Raw genomic sequence first — 23,791 nt, forward strand, 5'->3', positions numbered from 1 at the left:
AAGCGGCCGAGAGTCCCACAGTTCCCTAAACAGCCCGTGAAAAACAAGAGATGCCCAGAGCCGTTAACCAACAAATCTTCAGAAATTAATCGGCAATTTATGCAAACTGCAATTTGCAATGTAAAGCTCCTTCCCGGCCTGTCGAACGGCGCCCGGCTCCCGCCCCAGCCGGCGGGGCGGCCGCGCTGCAAGGGGCAGGCAGGGGCAACTCCAACAGCCCCAGCTCTGAGTGCTCCTCACACTCCTGCTGCCTAGGAGGTAAAGCAAACACCCATCCCAAACTACATGTTTCAGGAGAACCAGTGGGGGAAGTTGAGGAAACAGAGGGATTTCCTCCCTCCAACCTCCTGCCGGGACACTGGCAGAAGAGAGCCCTGCCACACACGGGTCAGCGTTGCCCCACGAAACCCAGCCCGCCGAGCTGCGGCGGGACATGCTCAGTGCGAGCGGCGGGACATGCTCAGTGCGAGCGGCGGGCCCCGCCTCCGCCTGACCCGGATACAGACGGCGCTGCCTCCCCGCCGGCCCGCTGGGGAGCGTGGAGCCGGACTGGGTCCGCCGCTGTAGCGGAGGGAACGAAGCGGTGCGCTCCGGCGGCGCTATGGGGCTGTAGTAACCGCCCAGTACCGCCGCCCGCCTGCCCCGCTGTGCCCCCCTGCCCTGCGGCCATGGCCCCCATGGGGATCCGCCTCTCGCCGCTCGGCATGGCCGTGTTTTGCCTGCTGGGGCTCGGCGTTCTCTATCATCTCTACTCCGGCTTTCTAGCCGGCCGCTTCGCCTTCTTCATGCTGAGCGAGCCGGCGGCCGGTGGGCCCGAGACCCCGCATGGCTCCGCGCCCGCCGGCGTCGTGGACCTGCGGGAACTGCTGGCCGTGTCCGTCCTGGCCGCCGTCAGGGGCGGGGAGGAGGTGAAGCGGGTCCGGGAGGGCAACGTCCTCAACGCCAAGGCGAAGGGGAAGACGCGGGAGGGGGCCGAGGAGCAGCTGACGAGCGGCGATCTCCTCTCCAACCGCAGGATGTTCTACCTGCTGAAGAGCGCCTTCCCTGCCGTGCAGGTGGGTGCCGGCTCCCCCCCGCCGTGGGGCGGACGGAGGGGATGCGGACCCGGGGCCGGGCGACCCCCTGGTGCGGAGCTCCAGAGGCCGCTCGGTACCGGGGCCCCCGGGCCGTCGGGGTTCGGCCGTGCGCGGCAAGACACGTGTCGGCGCTCCGTTTGGGAACGGCCGACGGGAAATAGCTGCCCTCGTTTTGCATTTGTCCTTCCCCCCGCGCGGATTTTGTGGCAGTGCCACCTCACGCTTGTCGCCGTGGGTGTTGGGTTGCAGGGGAAGGAGTTGGATTGTGTGTAACTGGAGCCGCACAAGGTGAAAGTGTGCGTTTGAATTGATACGGGGACGGGACGGGACACAGACGTGAATTACGTGCTGTCCGGTTAAGGACAGAGGTAATTTCGTAGTGCCACTTCTGCATATGCTTAAGATGCTGCGATTAGCAATGTTGTTATTTTCTCATTTGTCCGTCCTGCCTTAAGTTATAGGGAGAGCCTGGAGCAAGGAGGAGGTATTGACAATTAGAGGTTTAGTAACAGAGTGTTATGATACCTCAGTTTTTAGCTATCGTGACTTTGGGACAGCAGATAAGCTAACAATTGTGTCACATTATGGATGGCTGTCTACGTGAACAAAATGAATTTATTTTTGTTTCAGAGGTATACACCTCCCTTTGCTCTCATTCACCTCCAAAATCTGGGTCTAATATTTGAGGTTGCATCCACACCAGAACCGCACTCCTGGGCTTTTTGGTGGTTGTCTGCTTTTCCTTTACTAAACAAGAACTTCTTTTCAGTTTCTTGATATTGAATTTCTTAGCTTTTTACAGTCACTTGAAACTTAAGGAAAATCCTAAGTTTGTTTTTCAAAGGTGATGATTGTGTCCTTTTCCTGGACAGCTTGAAAGAACAAGCAGTGTAGATTTTATTTTTTGATGAAGTTTAGTTACTACTCAGTTAATTTTCAGTGGCTGTTTTGGAAGTTCCTCAAGTGGTTTGCTGTTTTTGTTTGTGTTGGGTTTTTTGTTTGTTTGTATAGTTTTTTTGTTTGGCTTTTTTTAAGTCTTATAAAGAACACATTGAGTATGAAATCTAAAGGAAACACCAAATTCTTCAGTATTTGAAATAAACTTGATATGTGGTTAACCTTTCTCTACAGAAAGATTGTGAAGGCTCTGTTGTGAAGATTGCTGGCTTTTCTGTCAGTGGCAAGCCACCTTCTCAAGCCCTACGCTAACAGAAGAAGCAGCAGCATTGTCCCCTGTTCTCTTTTGCTATTCATTGTCCTCATGGAGCTTGGCTTTGCAGCATACCTTTATCACTGCCTGAAACCTACATGCTTTCCCCACTTCCACAGAAAGAAACACTTCATTAGTTTTAGATACAAGAGTTGTCTGTGCTTCTAGAGGAGTTTGGGGATTTGGTTTGGGCTTGAAGAGCTCAGTGAACTGTGTTGCCTGTTCTGTGTCTGTGGTCACGTGTGTAAGCTCTGCTCCGCTGCCTGGGATGCACAGCAGTGACAGTCTGACTTGTGTCTCTTCCTCTCAGAGGGCATTATCTTTGAACATCTACTTTTTAAAAACTTCTGTACTCCTTTTTGTTTTCCTTATAGTTGACTTGTACTGCTAGTCTTTAAAAATAGATGATGCTTTCTAAAGCATGGATATTTTCCTGAGACACTTTTATCATATGAGGTAGCATAAGACTGCACCTTCTAGAAGCATCATACTTTATAAGTGTCACCTTATCCCTGTGTATAGAGGGCTGCTCTAGAATAAAATCATTGCTGATGTCAAATAAAACCCCTCTTCTCTTCTTGCTGGAGAAGATGCTGCTATCAAAAGCTGTCAAACAAAAACTGAAAGAATTCCAAGAGTAAACTTAGGCAAAATGCTTATTTACTTGCATCATGACGTCCTTGAGTGTAACAGAGGTTAGGTTAACATTTAAATCAGTGCCACATTCTGCAGCCAGGAAAAGAATGAACCAGCACAAAAACTGGGTGCCAAAATATGCCTATAATGCAAAGGAAATGATCTATTAATTATCCTCCAAGAATAACTATGGCTTTCCAATGTTTAAAAATAACCAGGGGGAGAAGTCATTTGACGGAAATAAACTTAAGTCCACAAGTAGCCTTGGATTGCCTGTATTGTGCTGCTGGACATAATAAGGGAAAGCATGCAAACCAGCTGTCTGAAGCAGATCTTCTCTTAAGGTTAAGGTGTGATTATTAAGAGAAGATGGAAGGGTAAGACTTCTCCCTTGTGAAAGCTGAAGTAAATCTGAAAAGAGCCTTACAATCCTGACAGTTGTGATTTGTAAAAAAGCTTTCAAAATCTGAGGAGAAGAGAGAAAAAAAAAACAAACACACACATAGAAAATGTTTTGTGTTTGTCTTTTAAGTAAAGTTATTGACTCTACAGAGCAAGAGGAACTTCACTGCTTACATCACCTGCTCTATTTGATATAAATAGATGCATTTACATCAGTTCAAGACTTAGCACAGCTAGGTTAGGTAAGACTGAAGAAGAGCAGGTTAATTCTTTTGTATCACTGTGTAGCAGATTGAATGTATCGAGTATTGTTGTTTATATCCCTCAGAAGCAGGCATGAAAAAGGTAGGGGAGGAAGGAACAAGTGAATTATTTCTAACTCACGTTACCCACTGTTGTCTCATCACACTCAACATCCAGCAATGACTATTTGCACACGTCTTCTATGAAGTGTAGTTGTGCAGTTGATTTTAAAATACATTTAATGCTAAAATATATGCAGTGTTTTCTCTTGACAAAGTCCTCAGCTGCAGTTACAGGCTTAAGGCGTTTGCTGCACCTGCACTGCTGGAGTGTTGTCCTCATCTATTTGTCATGCTGGTAACAAGTTGAAGCTCTGATCCAGCTGTTAGCACCCCCTCTTCTCCTTTTAATTTTTAAATTTATATTTTCTGGGTTACTTCACTACTTTCCTAGTTGGTTCTCCATGCAGCCCCATTTATTCCTTGTGCTAGCACAGTGGTGATGTGATAAGAAGGGCTGGGATGGGAATCAGGTGGGGGGATTAAGGGGGTGCTTGAGCCTTCCCTGCTGCTGGCGGGGAGAGGGGGCTGGGAAAGCAGTGTTTCTAAATCCAGTTAGAGACTGGCCAGAAACACTGGTATGTTCTGCCCAGAAGAACTTCACTGTTTGGAGAGATGATTTCATGATACTGGGGCTTCAGCAGTGATACCTGGTAAAAGAGGTAAAAATGTAAAATAAAGGTGATCTACAAATACCCTGGTTTATTTCACGTTATGGCCTGTGTCAGAACACCTGAAGGAGCAGCCCTCCTTGCTCACAAAGGCAGGAGTGATTGACAGAGGAAGATGTGTTCTTTAAACCAGCACTTTGGCTGAAGTCCTCTGTCCTTCAACTGTGAAAAAGCCAATTTTGAAGTGACCCACAGAATTCTGCTGTTTTTGCTTCTGCACTATGCTAGCATTATTTGCACAGGAATCAGTCTTATTGATTTATGTTCTATATTTGTACCAGCTATCTGTCTTGTTTTCCAGTGTAAACAGTGAATAGAGAAATACCTCCCCCTTTTTTTTTTTTTCAAATTGTGACTGTGATGGAAATCTTTTTCTTCTGCCCCAGTCTTCCTCTTCAAGCATCTTTTTATCAGTCTTGCCACTGTGCTGATCGAATGTTCTTCTTTCTCTTCCACAGTTAAGACAGATGATAAATACCTCATTTCAAGTTTGTGCATGATAGTGCTGGAATCAAGTGTCAGTGTTTGAAATGGAAATTCAAGAACATGTCAGTTTTACTTTTAATGAGATTTTCTTGTAAATTAATTCCACTTTTTGAAGATTAATGTCTCCAAGCACTTTTTTTTTTTTTTTTTTAATCAACCTACCTGAAGTACTTTCTAGGTTTAAACCTGCTGTTTAGAGGCTTTGACCACAGTGCCAGCTATCATACTTGGAAAACTGGAATTTCATCTGAGATGGCAAGCGCTAGCATTCGATACTGATTCTGTGGGAAAGACAGATGCTAAAGTAGTAGGTGTACAAAACGAAAATACTACTTAAACTTCAGAAGGATTTGCTGAATAAGTTCAGTACTTGCTTTGTCTCTTCATGTTGGGAGAACAGCATCCTCAGGTCTTAGGCTTTTTAACAAAATTAATGTTCTGACCTACATGATTTTAGTAACTGCCCACATGTTTCTAAGTAAAGCAAGAAGTGTGAATGTTAATCTGAAATCTCAGTAATAGGTGTTGTCTGGAGATGCATCTCTTAACGTGGGTTCTGATTGATGCTACATGACTTATGCTGGCTCTCTCTACCTAAAATGCAATTAAAGCCTGTAACTTTATGGTAATGAGGTCTGTGATTATCTTTTCAGATGTGATTACACGTCGTTCATTTGGTTTGTTTGTATACCAGGGGTGTTTAATCTGTCATCTTGAGCATTTGGAGACTAGAATTCTTTAGTAGTGTAGGCACTCACAAACAGCAAAAGTTTTCTCAGTGTTACTTACTGTATTGCTCTTATTTAGATGTTTTCTTAAAAAGTAATGTTGCAACTCATGACAAACTAGTCATCCCTTTCTTTTTGCTAGACTTGCGTCTGTACAGAATTGTAATGGAGAATTTTGCTGTCTACTGAAACAACATTTGAGCCAATGAGCGAGTGGCTTTATTACTTTAACAGGTTTTAAATTCTAATTGTTACAACAGTTTACTGGTGTAAACTCTGTGAATTCTGTGATCCATGCTGATTGCCTCTGTTGTGCTTTTGTTGTTTTCACCAACTTCTATTAATCGTAAGTCAGTAGAAGCAGAGTTGTTATCTGATATGTCTTTAGCATTCCTGAAAACCTGTTTGTTTCACTCTGCTTCCTGCCAGCTTAGCGACCAAGCTTTTTAACATTTGGACTTGTCCATATTCTTCTTTGCACGTCCTGTCATCTTGTTCCTCTATGGAGTGACGTTGTCATTAAAATAAATGGAGATGTAGTTTATGCTAGAGGAGGCTCCAGAACTTGTCTCTGGATTCTGTACTACATTTATCTGTGTCATAGCATTGTTATCAAGTATTTGTTGTTTTCATTTCAAATGAATGACAACATGAGATCAGCATTTTTATATGTTATTTTATATATTAGTATATTTTTATACTTTGCATATTTATGTACAAATATACTTTATATTTTTATTACCTTTTAACAAGCTATTTGTTTAGAGAACCATGTGATTCAGCAAGGTCCTCTCTATCCTTTCATAACAAAATCTACCCTGCTAGAACTCCTTGAAATCTGGACCCCAGCAAGAGGAACATTTTTTGAAAGGCATGAAGAAGATCACCCATAAAAGCTCATTTTTTCCTTTCTAGTATGTCGTGGTACTCTAAGGGGGGAAAGAACCCCATCCAAAGGAAGCAGCTGCTTTTAAAAAAGTCAGTGCATTGAATAAAACTAGAATTTTTTACTATACTGACAAGGCTGCTATTCAAATCTTTGAAGCTTAAAGGCATTTTAAGCTTCAAAAAGGAAGTGATATTTTGATTTCTGAGGTTATATTCTTTTCTGTGTCAAGTAACATAAACTTTGAGGAAGCAGCTCTTGTTCATAGTGAAAACTGCTGCTTGCCACCCCCAAATTCAAAAGCTGGAAGGGAGGGATTGGGAGAGGTCCTGGCTGCAGGTGAGCTAAGTCTTGGTGTGGATGTGAGTCCTTCCTTCTGCAGCAGATTCTGGAGCCCACTTTTGTAAGCAGGATAAGTCAGATACTTTCTGCAGTTATTGGAAGCACGGTGATTTGACCGCTTCTTGATCTCCTGGGGAATGCTCTCCTGTTGTGCATGTATATGCGTCCTGACTTGTCGAGTGGGTGTTTATGTTCAGAGGCTTTGGCATCTGATTCCTTCACATGACTTGTATATGTACAGATGCTACAAGAAGAGCAGACAGCTTTCACCTCTGATACATTTGAGGGGAAAAAACAGAGAGAAGCTGAGCAAACAGAGGTGAAATAGTCTGACTTGGAGCAGAGGGGCTGTAAGGGCATGTCGCTCTGCGAAGGAGTGAGGTGTGAGGCTTGGCTCCTAAGCAGGGGACACCCTGAAGGCTGCAGGTTGAGCTGCTCTTCCCTGAGTTGTAACATCTCTGAAACACCATCAGATAACAGCAAATCAAGCACAGTCCCATGTGGCTACTCAGTAGGTCAGTACACCTTTCAAGGTGCATACTTGTGGGCATCCTCCACTGGTTACTGTGAACATTAGTCCTGGGGCTACATATAGTGATAAAATATCTTCCACTGTCCACAGAGGACATCTCTCAGTCAGTAAGAAAGTATCAGAATATTTTTTTGGTTTATTGTTTGTAAATGTTTGTATTTATTTCTGTCCATCCACTCCCTTCCTCCATCCGCTGTCACATGAATACAAATGGCAAAGTTAAGGTTGAACCTTGGCTACACATAGTGCTTATGTTGTGTAATCGCTGTGTATGTCATGCAGAGTTAGTGCCCTGACGAAACAGAAAAACAAAGTCAAACATCTATTAGTGTTTTATTAGCGTTCCCCTGTGCACGCTGTTTTGTCTGGGCCTCCAGGCTTTTCATTTTCATGTTCCTATTAAAATCAATAGACTTATCCATTGAATCATAGAATCATAGAATAGTTTGGGTTGGAAGGGACCTTCAAAGGTCATCTAGTCGAACCCCCCTGCAATAAGCAGGGACATCTTCAACTAGATCAAGTTGCTCAGAGCCCCATTCAGCCTGGCCCTGATTGTCTCCAGGGGTGGGGCATCTACCACCCCTCTGGGCAACCTGTGCTAGTCTCTGTTCTTGAAATGTGGTAGCTGGAATACTCTTATATTTGTATTCTGACCAGTGAATATTATCTTTTACTGTTACATGAATTGTGGGGTTTTCGTTGTAGTTTTGTGTTGTGTTTGGTGTGTGGTTTGCTTTGTTTCTTTTCTTACTTTGAGTAGCTTAGTTAGTATTTCTTCTTTATAATACAGATAGGATAGTATTTGTGGTGTTCTCGTTTTGTTTTCTAATAAAACAGCACTGGGATTTGGATTTGAGAAGACTTAATTATCAGGTCGAGTTACTGATACTCTCAGGAATTGAGAGCTGTGCTACCTCGTCTTTTTTCCAAGATATTGGATTATTGGAGTATTGGGATGAATAAGGATGTGGGGAAGGAGGGGGAGTAATGCATTTAAGTAAAATTCACACACCACCAAACACCTTCTAAGAAAAGCGTTGCATTTGCATTTACTGATGTTTATTTTAAAAGTATTTGAATGGAATAGTCAATTTAATTTTTTTAGCGTATATTTCTTCAGTTTGCTTTTTCTTTAAATGATGAATTCAGTCACGGCTGTTGAGAGAGACTACTCACAATCATAAATTTTGCAGCATCGTGACCACTGTTACAAAATTTGAACCGCGAGGTCTTTCTCTGCAAACAATACCTTTTGTATAGTTTCAGTCTTTTAATTAAAGTGTACTGTAACATCAGGTTTAACTAGATATTCTTTCTTTTTGAGGATTGTTTCCAACCATCTAACCTTTTGGAGGCCTCTTCCTTCTGTTGAGGAAATGTATTTTGTTTGTTTGTTTTCTTTACGGTGGTGCATAATATGCTGTAGCGGAACTTACACTGCCCAGGGGCTGTGTTGAGGCTGCCAAGTCTGTGGGACAAGTCATCTTGACTTTGCAGGACTGTTTTCCTCTTGGGGAAAACACAGTCGTCAGGTTTATTGTATAGTGACAGATGTTTAATTTGTGAATGTCATGGCAACTTCAAGGACTCTTTGGCATACAGTGCTTCAAACAGTGGTTTTATGTGAGAAGACAGCTATGATGTGTGGCTGGAGTTGCTGCAGTTCTGCTTGCTTTCTTGAGTTCTCTTGGAGAAGATGGCCCTTAACCCTTTGCTGATAATCTGTTACAGCTGAGGTGGTATCTTTTGTTGTCATTATGTGAGTTATGTAAGAGTCCTGATGACTAAAAGTCTATAGCATTCAAATATAGTCTGATAATTTCTTTATTTTCATTGTCTTTGGTGTCAGTTCCTTATGACATCTATAATAAGTTCTTTTAGTTAGAGAGGATTTATCTGCTCTAGCAGTCAGATATCTGAATCTGAGCCAGCAGTCTGGATACCATCTGTAGCAAGTAAAGGGAAATCGGTGGTTCTAGGTTGTAGATACATTGCATCCCATCTGCACCTACTATTTTGCCTTGACTGGACATCAGAATTAGACAGTTTGGCATGCCTTTAGAATTATATTAGAGGAAGCCTCCTTTAAAGTTTGCAAGAATCAAAAACCTTGTGGTCCCGATGCTCTGAAGTGTCCTAAAAAGCCAGATTTGTTACAATCAACTTCAGACATATAGCTGACATGTCTAAGCTGTAAGCATCGTCGTCCTACTGAGTAATTAGTGGATGATGCATTTCTAAAGGATTCACACAGGCTGAAGCTTGAAAGGCACAGTAGCAATGATTTCCTTTGTACTGGTGGTAGAAGGAGCATAAAAATACTAATCTCCTAATGCATCTGAGGTGCTAAAAGTAAATGAGATGAGTTTGTCTGAATTACCGTTAGCACTGCTTGTGTCCAGTTGCATTACAGCTCTCCTATAAACCATGTTTTTAGTGGTAATAAGCTGACATGGATGAGTGAAGGCAGGTTGATCCATATTTCCCAAGTTGTTCTTCCTGCTGGGTTACGTGATATTGTGTAACATGAAAGATCGTTATGTACAGTGTTTTGTGCTCACTGCATCTCTTGCAATCCAAAAGTATCTTGCTACTGCAATCACACCAACATTGTATTGGGTTCTGCAGAACATTCTTCCATTTAACAGATTGGGACTTTGTGCTCTGATGCTGGACCAAACTCTGTTCAACATACTGACATGCCCTCTGGTCCAGAAGATAATTAGTTAAGCTGGGCAGCAAGTGACAATAGGCTTAAATGTGACCTTTGACTGTAGTTTGAGTGTTCTTCATGGGCTTTCTTAGATCCTTAGGCCAACCTACCCTAAAGACAGATGTGGAATGTTATTAGCATGTTTGTAAAATAACATTAATCTGGCAGTTGTGTAATGGTTACATCCAGTTGAGCTGCTTAAATTGCTTGTTGTAACTCAGTGCCAGAAGCAGGAGTATATACTATGATTCCTACTATCCCAAGTAATACTACGGTCTGCATAATACTAGATTGGTGCAAAAGGAATTGTGGTTTTTGCATTGTTGAAATTTGCTATTTGATATTGAAATACATTCTTAAATAAATGTGGTTATGTTATACATAATTTTAATTAGCTTTTCTCACTTCGTGTTTGTTTTATTTTTTTTTTGCTACTGACTTATTCCTTGCTGTCTATTTTGTACTTATTTTAAACTATGGAAATGATGTTAGACAAAAAGCAAATTCAAGCAATTTTCCTATTTGAGTTCAAAATGGGTAGTAAAGCAGCAGAGACAACTCACAACGTCAACAACACGTTTGGCCCAGGAACTGCAAATGAATGTGCAGTGCACCCACCACTGGTTCAAGAAATTTCACAAAGGAGACGAGAGCCTTGAAGATGAGGAGCATAGTGGCAGCCATTGGAAGTTGACAGCGACCGATGGAGAGCAATCAGCAAAGCTGATCCTTGTACAACTACACGAGAAGTTGCCAAAGAACTCAACATCGATCATTCTACAGCCGTGCGGCATTTGAAGCCAATTGGAAAGGTCAAAAAGCTTGATAAGGGGGTGCCTCATGAGCTGACCGAAGATCAAAAAAAAGCATTGTTTTGAAGTGTCGTCTTTTCTTCTATGCAACAACAACAAACCATTTGTAGGTTGGATCATGATGTGTGGCGAAAAGGGGATTTTATGTGACAACCGGTGACGACCAGCTCAGTGATTGGACTGAGAAGAAGCTCCAAAGCACTTCCCAAAGCCAGACTTGCACCAGAGAAAGGTCTGGTCACAGTTTGGTGGTCTGTTGCTGGTCAGATCCACTACAGCTTTCTGAATCCCAGGGAAACCATTCCATATGAGAAGGATGCTCAGCAAATTGATGAGATGCACTGAAAACTGCAATGCCTGCAGCCGGCATTGGTCAACAGAAAGGGCCCGATTCTTCTCCACAAAAACACCTGACCATGTGTTGCACAACCAACACTTCAAAATTTTAACCAATTGGCCTACAAAGTTTTTCCTGGTCTGCCATATTTACTTGACCTCTCACCAACCGACTACCACTTCTTCAAGCATCCCAGCAACTTTTTGCAGGGAAAACACTTCCACAACCAGCAGGATGCAGAAAATGTTTTTCAAGAGTTTGTTGAATATCAAAGCGCAGATTTTTACACTACAGGAAGAAACAAACTTATTTCTCTTTGGCAAAAGTGTGTTGATTGTAATGGTTCTTATTTTGATTAATAGAGATGTGATTCAGCCGTGTTAAAATTATTTGAAATTCACAGTCCAAAACTGCAATTACTTTTGCACCAACCTAATACTTGTTGATAAAATATCTATACATTTTCAGTATGCATTTACTGATCTGTATAAATGAAATATAAGAACCCTGCTGTATCTGTATACCGCATGATTCTCCAAAGTCAGCTTTTCTACTTTTAGTCTTCAAAGCTACTGCATTTAACTTTTCATTTAAAATACCCTGTGATTCATACTGTGAGAACATTCAGTAGGAAGAGCTGCAGCCAAATAAAGTGTCCAGCTGTGGTGTGGCTCACAGCAAAATTCTGGGTTGTGGTTTTCCATTGCTTGTTTGCATGATGGTAACAGCTCGTGAGGTGCTGAAAAATTACTAACTCATGCACATGTAGCGGGAGGTGAAGGGAGAAAGGAAAGAGATGAGCAAACCTGTAGTTTTCCCAAGTACCACAGTTACCGTATCTGTTAAATTAATGCAACTGCTTTTCTTGTCTAATCATAGATAAACTCTGAAGAACGTGTTGATACAGCTGATCAGGAGACAGTCTCTTGGGATCGCAGTATTCCTGAAGACATAAAGCAAAAAATACAGCCTAAAGAGGTGCCAGCAGAAAGTGTAACTGTCTGGATCGATCCATTAGATGCTACACAAGAATACACAGGTAGCTGATTCTTGTTGACAAATCGTGTGTAATTCTGATGTTTGCCTTTTATACTGGAGACAAAATATTAAGTATTTAAAATGATATCTATGTTAAAATGGGTTATGTCAAAGCTAGAGTGGCAACATTAAATATCTCAGAATATTTTTTGTTTATTTAAAGGGGATACTAAGTAAATATTCTCTTTAACTTGATAAAAAAATAATCATTATAGTTTTTCAAAAAAGCGTGTATAATTCAATCTTTCCCTTTCCCAAATGTTTTAAGATGTCACATAAACAGTTCAAGGCAATCCAAGTAAAATTGTTGCTGATAAGTACTGCAGAGCAAACAGGAAAAAGTGGGGTTTCTTTTGCAAATATTCCATTGATACAATAACCTGTTTAGGTGAATGTTGTTTGGTATTTGAATAATCAGTTCTGAACCAACAAAAGATAGGAGGTGGGCAGGGAAGGGAGAATACAGGGGCACAGATTTCCATGAAAATACGTGCTGTGTAAGACACAGCTGTTTACGTTAGACCAGGTAGGAGTATAGGTTACGTCTACTGAACAGGAAAAATTGGTGGAAAATTAAAGTGTCTCTAAAATATTGAAAATTGCAAGGATAGAAAAAGTTACATAGTAAGAGACAGAATGTAGACTATCCTTTAACATTTCTATAATCTCAGGTCTGCTTTCTCTTTGTGTTCTTGGCATCTGGCTGTACATGTGCTCACTTTCTCCTTTTGCCCACAGAAAACCTTCGACAGTATGTCACGACAATGGTTTGTGTGGCTGTAAATGGTAAACCAGTGATAGGAGTGATACACAAGCCGTTCTCAGCATATACAGGTACCTTTATGCCTTCACGTATTTCTAACATCTTCTGTCATAGCGTTAATTAAAATTTAATGTTTGTGAGAACATCTGTAGGTATAAATAAGAAAATAGTACCTGGGGCAAAAGAGCTCTGCTGCAAATCTCAGAATTAGAGCTGCAAATGTGTTCTGTGCTGCAAAACCACAAAGGAAAATGCCACCTTTGTTTAAGATAAAAATGACGAATTTAAAATAAACTAACCAAAAATATGTGTACAAATTAAGATCCCTTCAGCTGGAGTGCTTATAGCAAAGAGAAGAAAGTGAAACCTGCACATACTGACCAGTCTTATGTGTGCTGTTAGTCTTTAGCAGAAGAGTACTTGGCTTATTCAGCTGAGGAACGTGGGTCCATGGAGCTGATGCTTATTCAGTGTGTATAACAAAGATAGATTAAAGATCTTAATGGCAACTCTCTGTATGTAACAGGCAAGACTGTCTAGCGTAGTCTTATTGATTATCTGATGTGCTTTTAATGCCATAAACCTGAACTAATTAATTCTTTAGTATTAACGATGTATCAGTGAGGATAGCTGCAAGTTCGGCAATGTGTATGCACTTCTGAAAGCTTCAAAGTAGTTTTAGTATTTGCATCTTACTATATATTTGAAATGAGAATTTCTTTTCTCATTTTCCCTTAGGCAATAGTGACCTCTAGAGTTGTGAAGTTATGCCGTAGCTCTGGCATAGAAACTAAGACTGAGTAAATGTATTTTTTATTTTTTTTCTCTTTTTTGCCAACTGAATGCTCAATATTTTGTGCTAAAGGTACTGTCTTTAAATATGAACTTAATTTCCAGTCGTTTAAGTATGTGCTATATGCTAATATGCTTTAAGGATCTGGAGGTTTTTTGGACCATATTTTTCCAGGTATCAACATCTATCTGAAGAAAAGGGTTTTTTTAGCACTGTAATTTTGAGAAATTATTTCCTTATGTGAAATGTTCAGACATCAGATGGGATGCAATGAATTCTGTCATTCTATGTGAAGAGTTTTCATTTGCCAAGCTGGAAATATGAGTGGGTTATGAGTAGGATTGTTCCTTATACTATCACACAAATACAAAGCAATAAAGGGCGGGCGGCATTGTTATTACACATAACTCGGTCTGTTGCCATACAGTCTGGCTCTCCACTGACATGAAATTGCTGATCAGTCTGCTAAGTAAATGTCATATTAATGGTTAGGGAGTGCCACCTACCAAGCTTGGCTTTGAACTTGCAATGAAACAAGTGGGAGGTTGTGTATTCTAAAGCCAGTCCTCTGAAACACACCATCAAATGTTTCCCTTGGCACTACTATCCTCCTGAGCTATTCCTTCCTTAGCATTACTATCCTTCTGAACAAAATGATTCAATAACATTTTTGCTATCTGCTTTGAAGGGTAGTGGGGCTTTTTGTTTTTATAAAAATGTTATTTGAGGAAATATTTGATCTATTTTTGACTCAGAGCCATCCTTTTAACTTTGGTGGCTTTCCAGTTGCAAGTTCTGAATATTACTACCTGGGATTTTTCCCCTCTTACTCTGTTTTTTTTTGGAAGTATCACAGAATAATAGTCAGGTAAGGAATAATGCCATATGCACAGAAGTTTGTGTTTGGGGTGACTGCTTCTCTTCTGCTCGTGTGCACATGTGGCATGCACTCCTTCCTTCTGTCAGCCCTAACTTTCCCTTTTACAATAGGGAGGGAAATTAAGTCAGAGGCATCAGTTGTATTTTCTCAGATAAGTATCCTCTTATCTTTACACTGAACAGAGATTGCCTTTTATAAATCTTAACAGAATTTGCATTTCTCTTGTAGCCTGGGCAATGGTGGATGGTGGGTCAAACGTAAAAGCTCGTTCCTCCTACAATGAGAAAAATCCAAGGATTATTGTATCCCGCTCCCATGCAGGAAAAGTTGAGCAGGTTGCAAAGCAGACATTTGGAAATAAGACTGCGATAATCCCCGCTGGTGGAGCAGGTGAGGTTCCTTAAGCATCCTGCCCATTTTATTGCTTCTGAGTGACTTAATGGGATAACTGTTATTAGACCAAATGATATAGCTGAGACATCTCCTCTTTTTCCTCTTACCTTTTGTTCTTCACATCCCTAAAAGCAAGCACTTGATGATAGACATAGTTTCTCCTGTGTATGGAAACCTATATGCAAACTTAGTTCTGGCTTCAGGCTCTCCTCAAGTTAGTACGTTAGTGAATCTAAGCCTGGACTAGCAATATTACTGTGGTCCTCTTACTGAACACGCCGATGTGTGTTCACTGACAGCACCGATGCCTCCGCGGAGGAAAAAGGGTTGTGTGACCAAATAGAGAATCACGAAAGAGAATCTGTTGGTTGGTAGTTAACTAGTAACACATTTAATTAAACAATGTTTTAGCAAAAGCCATTAAATTTTGGTGCTATTTCTTGCATTTATGTCAAAAGAGAAAACTAGTGTCACTGAAGTCCATTTTTATCTGCCTCATATTCAGTCCAAAGAGATTTTACCTACTTTTTGTAAGCTTACACAATATCCTTGTACATGTTACTGACAGAATGCAAATATGTGAGGCAATAGTGTGAAGCAATAGCTCTTTAAAGTCTCAGGAAAGACATGCAAAGTTTTAATTTTACGGAAATGTATTTTTCTGTGTCTTTAGTATGGGAAGGCAGAGCCCCCCTACAGGTTGTTTAGTTTCTTGACAATGAATTTAAACAAGTTTTCTTACCATAAAGGAAGTGAACGTGTAACTGATTATAGTAGATCTTCTCCAGGGCTCGACTCTGTATAAGATCAAGAAAGGAACAGTTAAATGAAACAAGGATATTGGTTGAACAGTGGAGAAATTGAAAATATTCTATAAAAGAAGGAATACTATTTTGAGCAATGACTTTGTACTGCATAATGTATGATAAATGGTAATGCCATGGGCTGAGTTGCTTTATTAAAGAGTGGTATATTCATCTTCCTTCTGTTGTAATAAAAAGCAAGGGGTGGGGGAAAGGCAGACTTCAGCATAATACAGAGACTGAGAAATAAATAAGTGAACATAAGAGTAAAACTATATTCAAGTTTCTGGTCTTGTTCCTTTAATATGTCTCTAGGTAAGTCTATATAGCCTATTGATAAAGGCTGTCTAAAAATAATGTGTCCCAAATACCCAAGGCTTTAATTGGGGTGCAGTGGAAATATCTTGAGGCAGGAGGAAGGTCCTTTTTCAAATTTTCTCTGCAGGTTAGAGGGCAGAGAAATTTGATTGTTGCCTTTGCCATAATACTGGATGGCATGATATAGTTAATGATGTCACTTTCCTAAGTCTTGCATGCACATATTATTAACATTTACTAGTAGAATTATCCTTTTTAATGAATAGGAGAACTTCAGTTAACTTTTCGGTTTGCCTTCTACCCATTTCTTCTAGGTTATAAAGTGTTATCCCTCCTTGACGTGGCTGAAAAGAATCAGGAAGAAGCTGATGTATATATCCATGTCACCTACATTAAGAAATGGGACATATGTGCTGGCAATGCAGTGTTGAGAGCACTGGGTGGCCATATGACTACCTTGACTGGTGAAGAAATCAGTTACACTGGTTCAGATGGCAGTGAGGGAGGACTTATAGCCAGTATCAACATGAACCATAAAGCACTAATTGAAAAACTTCCAGATCTGGAAAAAACATCACATAAATAAACTGATGGAGAAGTACAAATCATGCTTTTGTAGCCTTCGGATGCTCTCTCTGAAGAAGCAGGTGTGAAAACCTGCTGGTAAAGGTGCACAGCAAAGCAGTTTGGTGTGGGTTTGGGGACTGTATCATGCATTGGGTTTCTTCAGTGGTGGTATTTAAAAAAGAATAAAATAATAATAATCAGAAGTAGGAAGGGGACTGACTGCCTCACACCTCAGTTTCCATGTTTTCTTTTTTTCAGATTCTTTTCATGCAGTTCTTGTACTCAAGGTGCATATACAGTATCTATTTGTGAACATAGGTAAACTAAAGAAAAATCCAAATTGATTCATAAAATAACCTTAATAGTTCTCACAGGGATTTCTTTGAACCTTTTGCATCTTGGTACTGTAGTTGTAGCAACTCCATAATGAATTAAGTAGAAAAAAAACATTGATTTGTTTAGGCATCTGATAACTCTGTTAAGAATTTAGCAGGAAACATGACATTGTGTTCTGTATCCCCTGGACGGAAAGCACAAGATTTACACAGACTTACATGCAGCGACAGTTTATCTTCGACAGTGTGGCACTCCTTCTGCTTTTTAAGAGAAAAAAGGAAATGTTCTGTACTATTTTGACTTTTTTCCTGAAGATGTAAACCAGTTTAGTTTGGATGGGTTGTGAATATCAGTGTTTTATTAATCAGTGTAATTATTTCCATTTAGCTTTCTAAAAGAAGGTGTCATTGCCCTGTATAGTTTTTAAAAGTTACTTCTTGTCCTTGATTTCTGCGTATGGTGTTGAAGATGCATGCTAGACTTTTCTCTAACGTAGGATTCGTTCATCATTTGGTGTTTGTGCCTACAGAAGCAGCCTCTTCTTTTGTGTTTTTTTTGTTTGTTGTTTTGGGTTCTGTTGTGTTTTCCATTGGAGAGAGTCATATGGAATGAGTTTAACAGAAATAGTAAGTTGATTGATTGTTTCTATTTACAACATGAGAGATAAGCTGGGAATTTTTCTACAAGCCTAGAAATAACTTTCTGTCTTTTTAAGTTAAGGCGTGCTCTTAACAGAAAAAACTCTTTACATAGAGACCATTGAAACTTGAATCTCTTCAAAGAAGCATGAAGAACATGTGGCGCTTGAAGTACAGCAGGGTCTGCAAAACTTCACTGAAAAATGCCCTTTGTCAATCCAGTACAGACAGAACAGGACATGGGCCCTTTGATATCAAATGATGATTTGTTGCACCTCTAAAATATGTGGACTTCTATCTGCAATAGTGTAACTACCTGTGTTGTTCTCTGCACCCCTCTGAAGGGTTTCAGAAAGTTAAAATGTAGCTGTTATTTGAACTATTGCTACATAAGCTTCTTATCTCTCCTCAAGAAAGCTAAAATACTTATTAATACAGATGTTTTATGTTCAAAATTTATTCAGTATAAGCTTAGGCTATTTAAAGGAAATTCTGAATTACTTTCGTCTTAACTTCTTTCATCATGCTACTGTTCTAAGAACAGGGTTTTTTTTTCCTTATGTCAGTAGAGGAGCGTGTCTAGATACCTCTTTTAACTTCTAGATTAACATTCACATTTCCAAAAGAACTCCTCAGTTGTTGCATAACTACAGATGCAGACTCTTATTTGGTAACTTACTGGCAAAGCAGATTGAAGCTTAATCCTACTAGCCTTTTGATACGGGTAGGTTTTTTAGATAATTGTTTTTCCAAAATTGACACTATTGCTGCTGTTGTTCGAAAGTAGCTTTTACAGAAGTAGAACATACACAAAGCAACTTAACTGCCAATTTTTAAATTCAATAAACTATTACATTCACATATTTGTCATAGCATGTGCCCTTTTTAAAAAGGGTCCGATCTGTTTTGAAAATCTTGATCTTCCAAACCTCAGTGAATTAAAAAATCCAGATATTTATTAAGACTTCAGTAATATTTTACAAAAAGACTGCAGCTTTTTTTTCAGGCTGATTAAAATGACTTAAAGCTAATTAAAAAAAAAAAAAGCAGCTCTTTTGTTTATTAAAGAGCGTGGATTAAAATGATTAAAATTAAAATATGAGGAATAGTCATAGTTAGTCTGGTATATAAACCTAACTGTGTCACAGAGGTTGAATGCACAATATTTAAATAGGCAATTAAGACAAAGTCTGTGGCAGGTTGTGGTTTCAGATTCAGGCTGAAATCATGTGTAAACTTACCTTCTGAAAATGTGACTGCTTTTATTCTGGGGATGATTCTGTCACTTTCTTGCATAAGCTGAGATCAGACAGCTTCTGTATGAGAAATGGAAAACAAGATAACATTGTGTATCGCACGAGGGCTTACTTGCCATCTGAGTTGGAGATATAAAGCAGTAAACAGAAGCATTTGCCTAAATTATTTTTCCTTAGGAAGATAAGGTATGAAGAAGAGCTTCAGCCCTCCTTTCCTTCCTCCCGTGTGCTGGGTAAAATACCTTTTCTTCCATTAGGAAGACATGTGCTTGCTTAGACACGTTTATATCCTAAAATGCTGTGTTGCAATGGGCCTCAGTGTTCAACACCTTTCACAGTGGACCCTTATTGGCCCAACCTCATTTCTTGTCAAAATGCAGAGAAGGTGAGAGTGAGGCACCCAGTTAATTACTTCTGATACAACCTCAGTTTGTACAGCTTTCCCATAGCTGAGGCCTAAGGTGGTGTTTGAAGTGTCTAGTTTAAAGAGGAGCTGCTTTGATATGAGAATAGGTAAGCACCTGGTGAATATCAGTTTCTGATATCATTTTACAATGAATGCAACCCTTATGCAGACCAGCAAGTATTCAAAAGTGTTTGCTTAGTGCACATGTGCCAGTGCACTTCAGTATCTGTTTGTATAATGTTAACACTCAGTATATGCCATTTCTTTGACTGTGTTTACAGTCCATGATAGAACATTTTGCTATTCTGGCTGGAATACTTGTTTGGCCTCAGCTGCATGGATGTGACTTACGCTTATGCCCAGACTGGTAAGAAATAATAATGTACATGTGTCTTACTGCTGGGCTAGAAGTTTGTTCTTTACATTCTAGCCTTTTCCACTTAAACTGTCACACAATTTTTAGGGACACTACTTAAAACAATTGTAGAGTGTAGGTAATTCCTACAGAAGTATATATTTTCTAAAAATTTTAATTAAAAAAATTCACAATATCATTTTTACTCCAAACAAGGGCAGAGAATGTATTGTTTTAGCATTGGTTTTCCAAGGGTGGATTTTTTTGTTTGAGTGGCTTTTATGATTAAGGTAATTGCAAGTGAAATTGTTATAAAGCCATGTGTATTTTCTCTTTCATTCTGCTAAAAAGAGTGGATGGTAGCATGGATGATACCTAGTACTGTATCAAGAGTCCTAACTTGCATTCCTTGGATGAATGTTTTCAAAATAAATGGACAAAGAAGTAAATGGGTTTGAATATTGTTACCGATACTGAGTTTAACCTATTTGCCAGATGTTTACAGATTGATTTATACATGTTGATTTCTCTGATCTACAGAGCATGTAATAATAATTAATATAGCGAAGATAGCTTACTCAGATGATGAATTAGGCATACAGGTGAAGCTGAGAAGTCATCTAGTGATGTTGTTTCATAGGCTTGGTTTAGAGTAGACAGATTTTCTAATTGGCTTTAGGTGTGAGAACATAGTGGTTTGTGGTTGGTTTGTGTGTTTTGGTTTTGTTTGTTTGGTTTGGGCTTGTTTTGGTTTTTAATACACAGTGGTTGGATATCGGAGATATGTAGGGAAGCCAGCACTGCAGTTCATCACTGCTTTTTGGTTTATAAACAAATGTACCCCAACATCTTTTCAGCATCATGTTACCTGTTGGAGCCGTACAGCAGCTGTGCAATACTGTGTCCTCCTGGTTTAACAGTGTAAAACAAGGGGTCCACACCCCCCCCAGGAACAGCGCAATGGGAAGGGACCGAGCTTTGTGCTGGGCCTCTTGTCTGTTCTGCCAGCTGAGACTGGCTGCTGCGCTGTCTCGTGGGTGTCGTTTCAGTTGCAGTTTCTCTGGTGGCCAAACTGCTTTTGTAGGCTGTCTCCCTGGTTATGCCCAACCCCTTCGTGGATCTGTTTTCTAAAGTAAACTGGAGAAGTGGAGAGGAAAGAGGCAGATGGGTGTGCTGGAGAACACTTATTTCCATTTCTTGATTTAAATTACATTGATAGTTTCATTTCTCTCATTCTTCAGGGGTTAGATAACCATACAGTTAAGATTTAATGGACCACAGATAAATGCCTTCATGATTTTAAGCCCAAGCAGGATAAGGGTGGGGGAGACTACTTTGGGGTGAGGAGAGTCTGGGTGGGGGGCTTCCTGTCAGGCCATTCACACTGAGCTTCGTTGTAGAAGATTAGGCCCTTTCATACAAACAATTACAGATTTCACTTTGCCAAAATACCATGCTATTCTCAAAGATAAATCTGTCCTTTATCCAATTCACTGGAATGTAACTTGCTGAGACAAGACTGTGGTAACTCTGAAAACTCAAAGATTGCTTGACTTGCTCTGCACCTTCTCTCTGGCAGCTGTTACAATGATGTGTGAACACCTGCTGCCAGTGACTTCCCATCTCACAAGCAGCTTGTGCTACTCACAGGTCGTATCAAGAAGCTGTTGAAGCCTTATATTCTGTGGTTTTCAGATGCCCCACCAGCTCTTTCAGCTCTTATGAGAGAGGTTCACAAGTGTTCAGCCAGTTTCCCTCTGAGGCTCCTTCTGGAACCAGCAATTGGCAGTCACTTTTCCCTCTTTGCTGTACCTCATTTCTCTTTCCTACCTTAGTCCACATGAACAAGATAAACAGAAGATGAGAGGTGGAAATAGTCCCAGAATGAGAGGGCCACACCAGCAAATCATCCAGTTTAGTCTCAAGCTGTTAGTGTTTGGGACCAAAGTCTAATGTGCTGATCCTACCAAAAGTGGGATAGATGCCAACAAAATAAAGGCATCTTGAAGAAAGGTTCATGTAATTGGTGGTACTGAATATGCAGAAAAGATGCAAATGGACTAAGAGGAAGTTAAACTGTCTTAAAAAAGGAGAAGAAAACAGCTTCTCAGTGTCATGTTACAAGCATTTGGCATTTCTGTTCCTCTGGGTGCAGAGCTTTGTTGCTTATGAAAGAGGCTGCATTGGCCCTCTGTGAAAGACCTGATTTTGTTGAAGTCAGTAGCAGCGTTCCCACTGAATTCAGTGTGAGCAGAAGCAAGCCAGATAAAACATGAAAAGTAAATTAAGAGAAGTTCTGAAGAGCTCAGCTTCTGCCAATAGAGCAAACAACCTGGGTTGTGTTAAGCTCGCCTCTGGCAGCTTCAGTCTGTGTTACTAGAGAACCTGGAAACATCATCCCAGTGTCTCAAGGTTCTAAGTCTTTCAGGTTTTTTTTTATGACCTACAGCTGATAGAGCCTGCTTTCAGATAGTATTGTTTTCAACACCAGTTGTTCCTTATTTGTAATTCACATTTCTTCTTTCTCCCCAAAGGACCAGCAGCACTCTGGCATTTTTCCTGTTGTCCCACCAAATTGTATTTTCATCTTCCAATTGTGTGCCAAATTGAAATAACAATTCTATAAATAAACTGTCTGAAAATACTGATCTGTGAGGATGTTTTTCTGTATCATGTCTTCCTGTTGGGTATTTATTGTTTCTTTGTACACCAGATACCTTACTGGAAAAAGAAAGGGAAAAAAAAAAAAAGGTATGTCAGGCTACTTTAGCTGTGCTGTGTCCATTGTATGTGTGCATGACTTTCTGACTGAGGAATTATCATTACTGACAGGTCCAGACAAGTTCATGATAAACATAATCCAAGATTTCCACTGTTTTTGCTTTCATATGTGTTTTATAGTGAAAGTTGGTGGATTTGTGTGTTGGAAAATGATTGCTTAGCATTGTTCCTTGGATCTGAAGAAATTTTCCTTCCAACATCAACTCCAGGACTCTTCCTAATTATGTTACTTCATTCTGCTTGAGTCTCTTGTTTCCATAAGAATCATAGTAGTAGAGTAGTAACTACCATTGCTATCCATTTTTTATTAGTGTGCCACTCTTTCTAAGTCAAACCATGGAATAAGTTGAAAGGTGCTTTAATGTCCTACATCAATATGGTATTTTGCCCATCATCTCTGCTTTGGGCCTAAACTTGGTGACCCTTCAGTAATCACACATCTTTAGTAAAATGACTCCAAATACAAGAATTCTTCCAGATTAGGTGGTATGATCTAACTGAAAAGTACAGCAAGCATTGTGCTAGTCTGTAGTAATTCTGTTAGGGATATGGACTGAAGTGAAACTACACATTTTTTAAAATACACCTTTTTCTTCCAAAGGGACGTGCATATCGTAGAGTTATGAATACATCATGTTTGTGCTCCTCTCATCTCCACCCTGGCTGGGTTATTTTGGTGTTTTTGTGTTTCCAGAGAGCAAGTAACACAGGGCACACTCTTTCTGCAAGGGGATAGTGTTCAACTAAAATAAATAAAGAGGATCAAATACATGTGGATTCTGTACTAGGGGAAAGGCAAGTGTTTTAACATGCTTGCCATCATTTTCTGAAATATTAGTACCTGAATCTGGTGGAAATGTTGTCATCAGAAGCTAAGATTTTCAATGATTTTAGCAAAAGTATCTTTTGTATCTAATGTTTCTTACAGGACAGAACTGGCAGAGATCTGCGTGCTATTCTGATGAGACACTAATCTTATTTTACAAGAACAGTTTTATGCGGGTATAACAATGGCTTTTGGAACCTGAATTGCACTCCATCCTGATAGATTTAGACCCAGAAGGTGATCTATACCAGAATAACTTTCAGCACTGACATTTGTATCCCTAATGCTAAAGGAGTTGGGAGGGAAAAAGAAACAGAGGCCAGTAGAGGGCTCTGTCTTTTCATGAATGCCCTGAAGAGCCAGAAAGATTTGGAGAACTATGGTTATCTCATGCCTATCTCCTTTTTGGAGGAAAGTATTTCACCGTTTTTTCTCCAATGTGGTGCATGTTTTTAGTTAAGAAGGCACCCACGGAGTTCTAGGGTCTGATCCAGAGGGCTGC

General features: G+C 40.1%; 1 protein-coding gene across 1 annotated transcript; it reads left to right on the forward strand.

Moving 5' to 3' along the window:
* The first annotated feature begins 486 nt into the window (after positions 1 to 486).
* Positions 487 to 22,326, forward strand: BPNT2 (3'(2'), 5'-bisphosphate nucleotidase 2). The gene is made up of 5 exons (XM_065830326.2): positions 487 to 1,055; positions 12,016 to 12,175; positions 12,913 to 13,008; positions 14,839 to 15,000; positions 16,439 to 22,326. The coding sequence occupies exons 1-5, from the start codon at positions 669 to 671 to the stop codon at positions 16,708 to 16,710; spliced, it is 1,077 nt and encodes a 358-aa protein (XP_065686398.1). The 5' UTR covers positions 487 to 668; the 3' UTR covers positions 16,711 to 22,326.
* Positions 22,327 to 23,791: the final 1,465 nt, after the last annotated feature.

This window comes from Patagioenas fasciata, chromosome 2 (genome assembly GCF_037038585.1).
Source record: "Patagioenas fasciata isolate bPatFas1 chromosome 2, bPatFas1.hap1, whole genome shotgun sequence".
In the NCBI taxonomy this organism is placed as follows: domain Eukaryota; kingdom Metazoa; phylum Chordata; class Aves; order Columbiformes; family Columbidae; genus Patagioenas; species Patagioenas fasciata.

What these genes read in the sequence shown, in the direction of transcription:
- BPNT2 (XM_065830326.2), top strand. Translation starts at nt 669, where the DNA reads ATGGCCCCCATGGGGATCCGCCTCTCGCCGCTCGGCATGGCCGTGTTT. An exon ending in GCGCCTTCCCTGCCGTGCAG is followed by an intron (nt 1,056 to 12,015) that starts GTGGGTGCCGGC and finishes GTCTAATCATAG; the next exon opens with ATAAACTCTGAAGAACGTGT. An exon ending in GCCGTTCTCAGCATATACAG is followed by an intron (nt 13,009 to 14,838) that starts GTACCTTTATGC and finishes TTTCTCTTGTAG; the next exon opens with CCTGGGCAATGGTGGATGGT.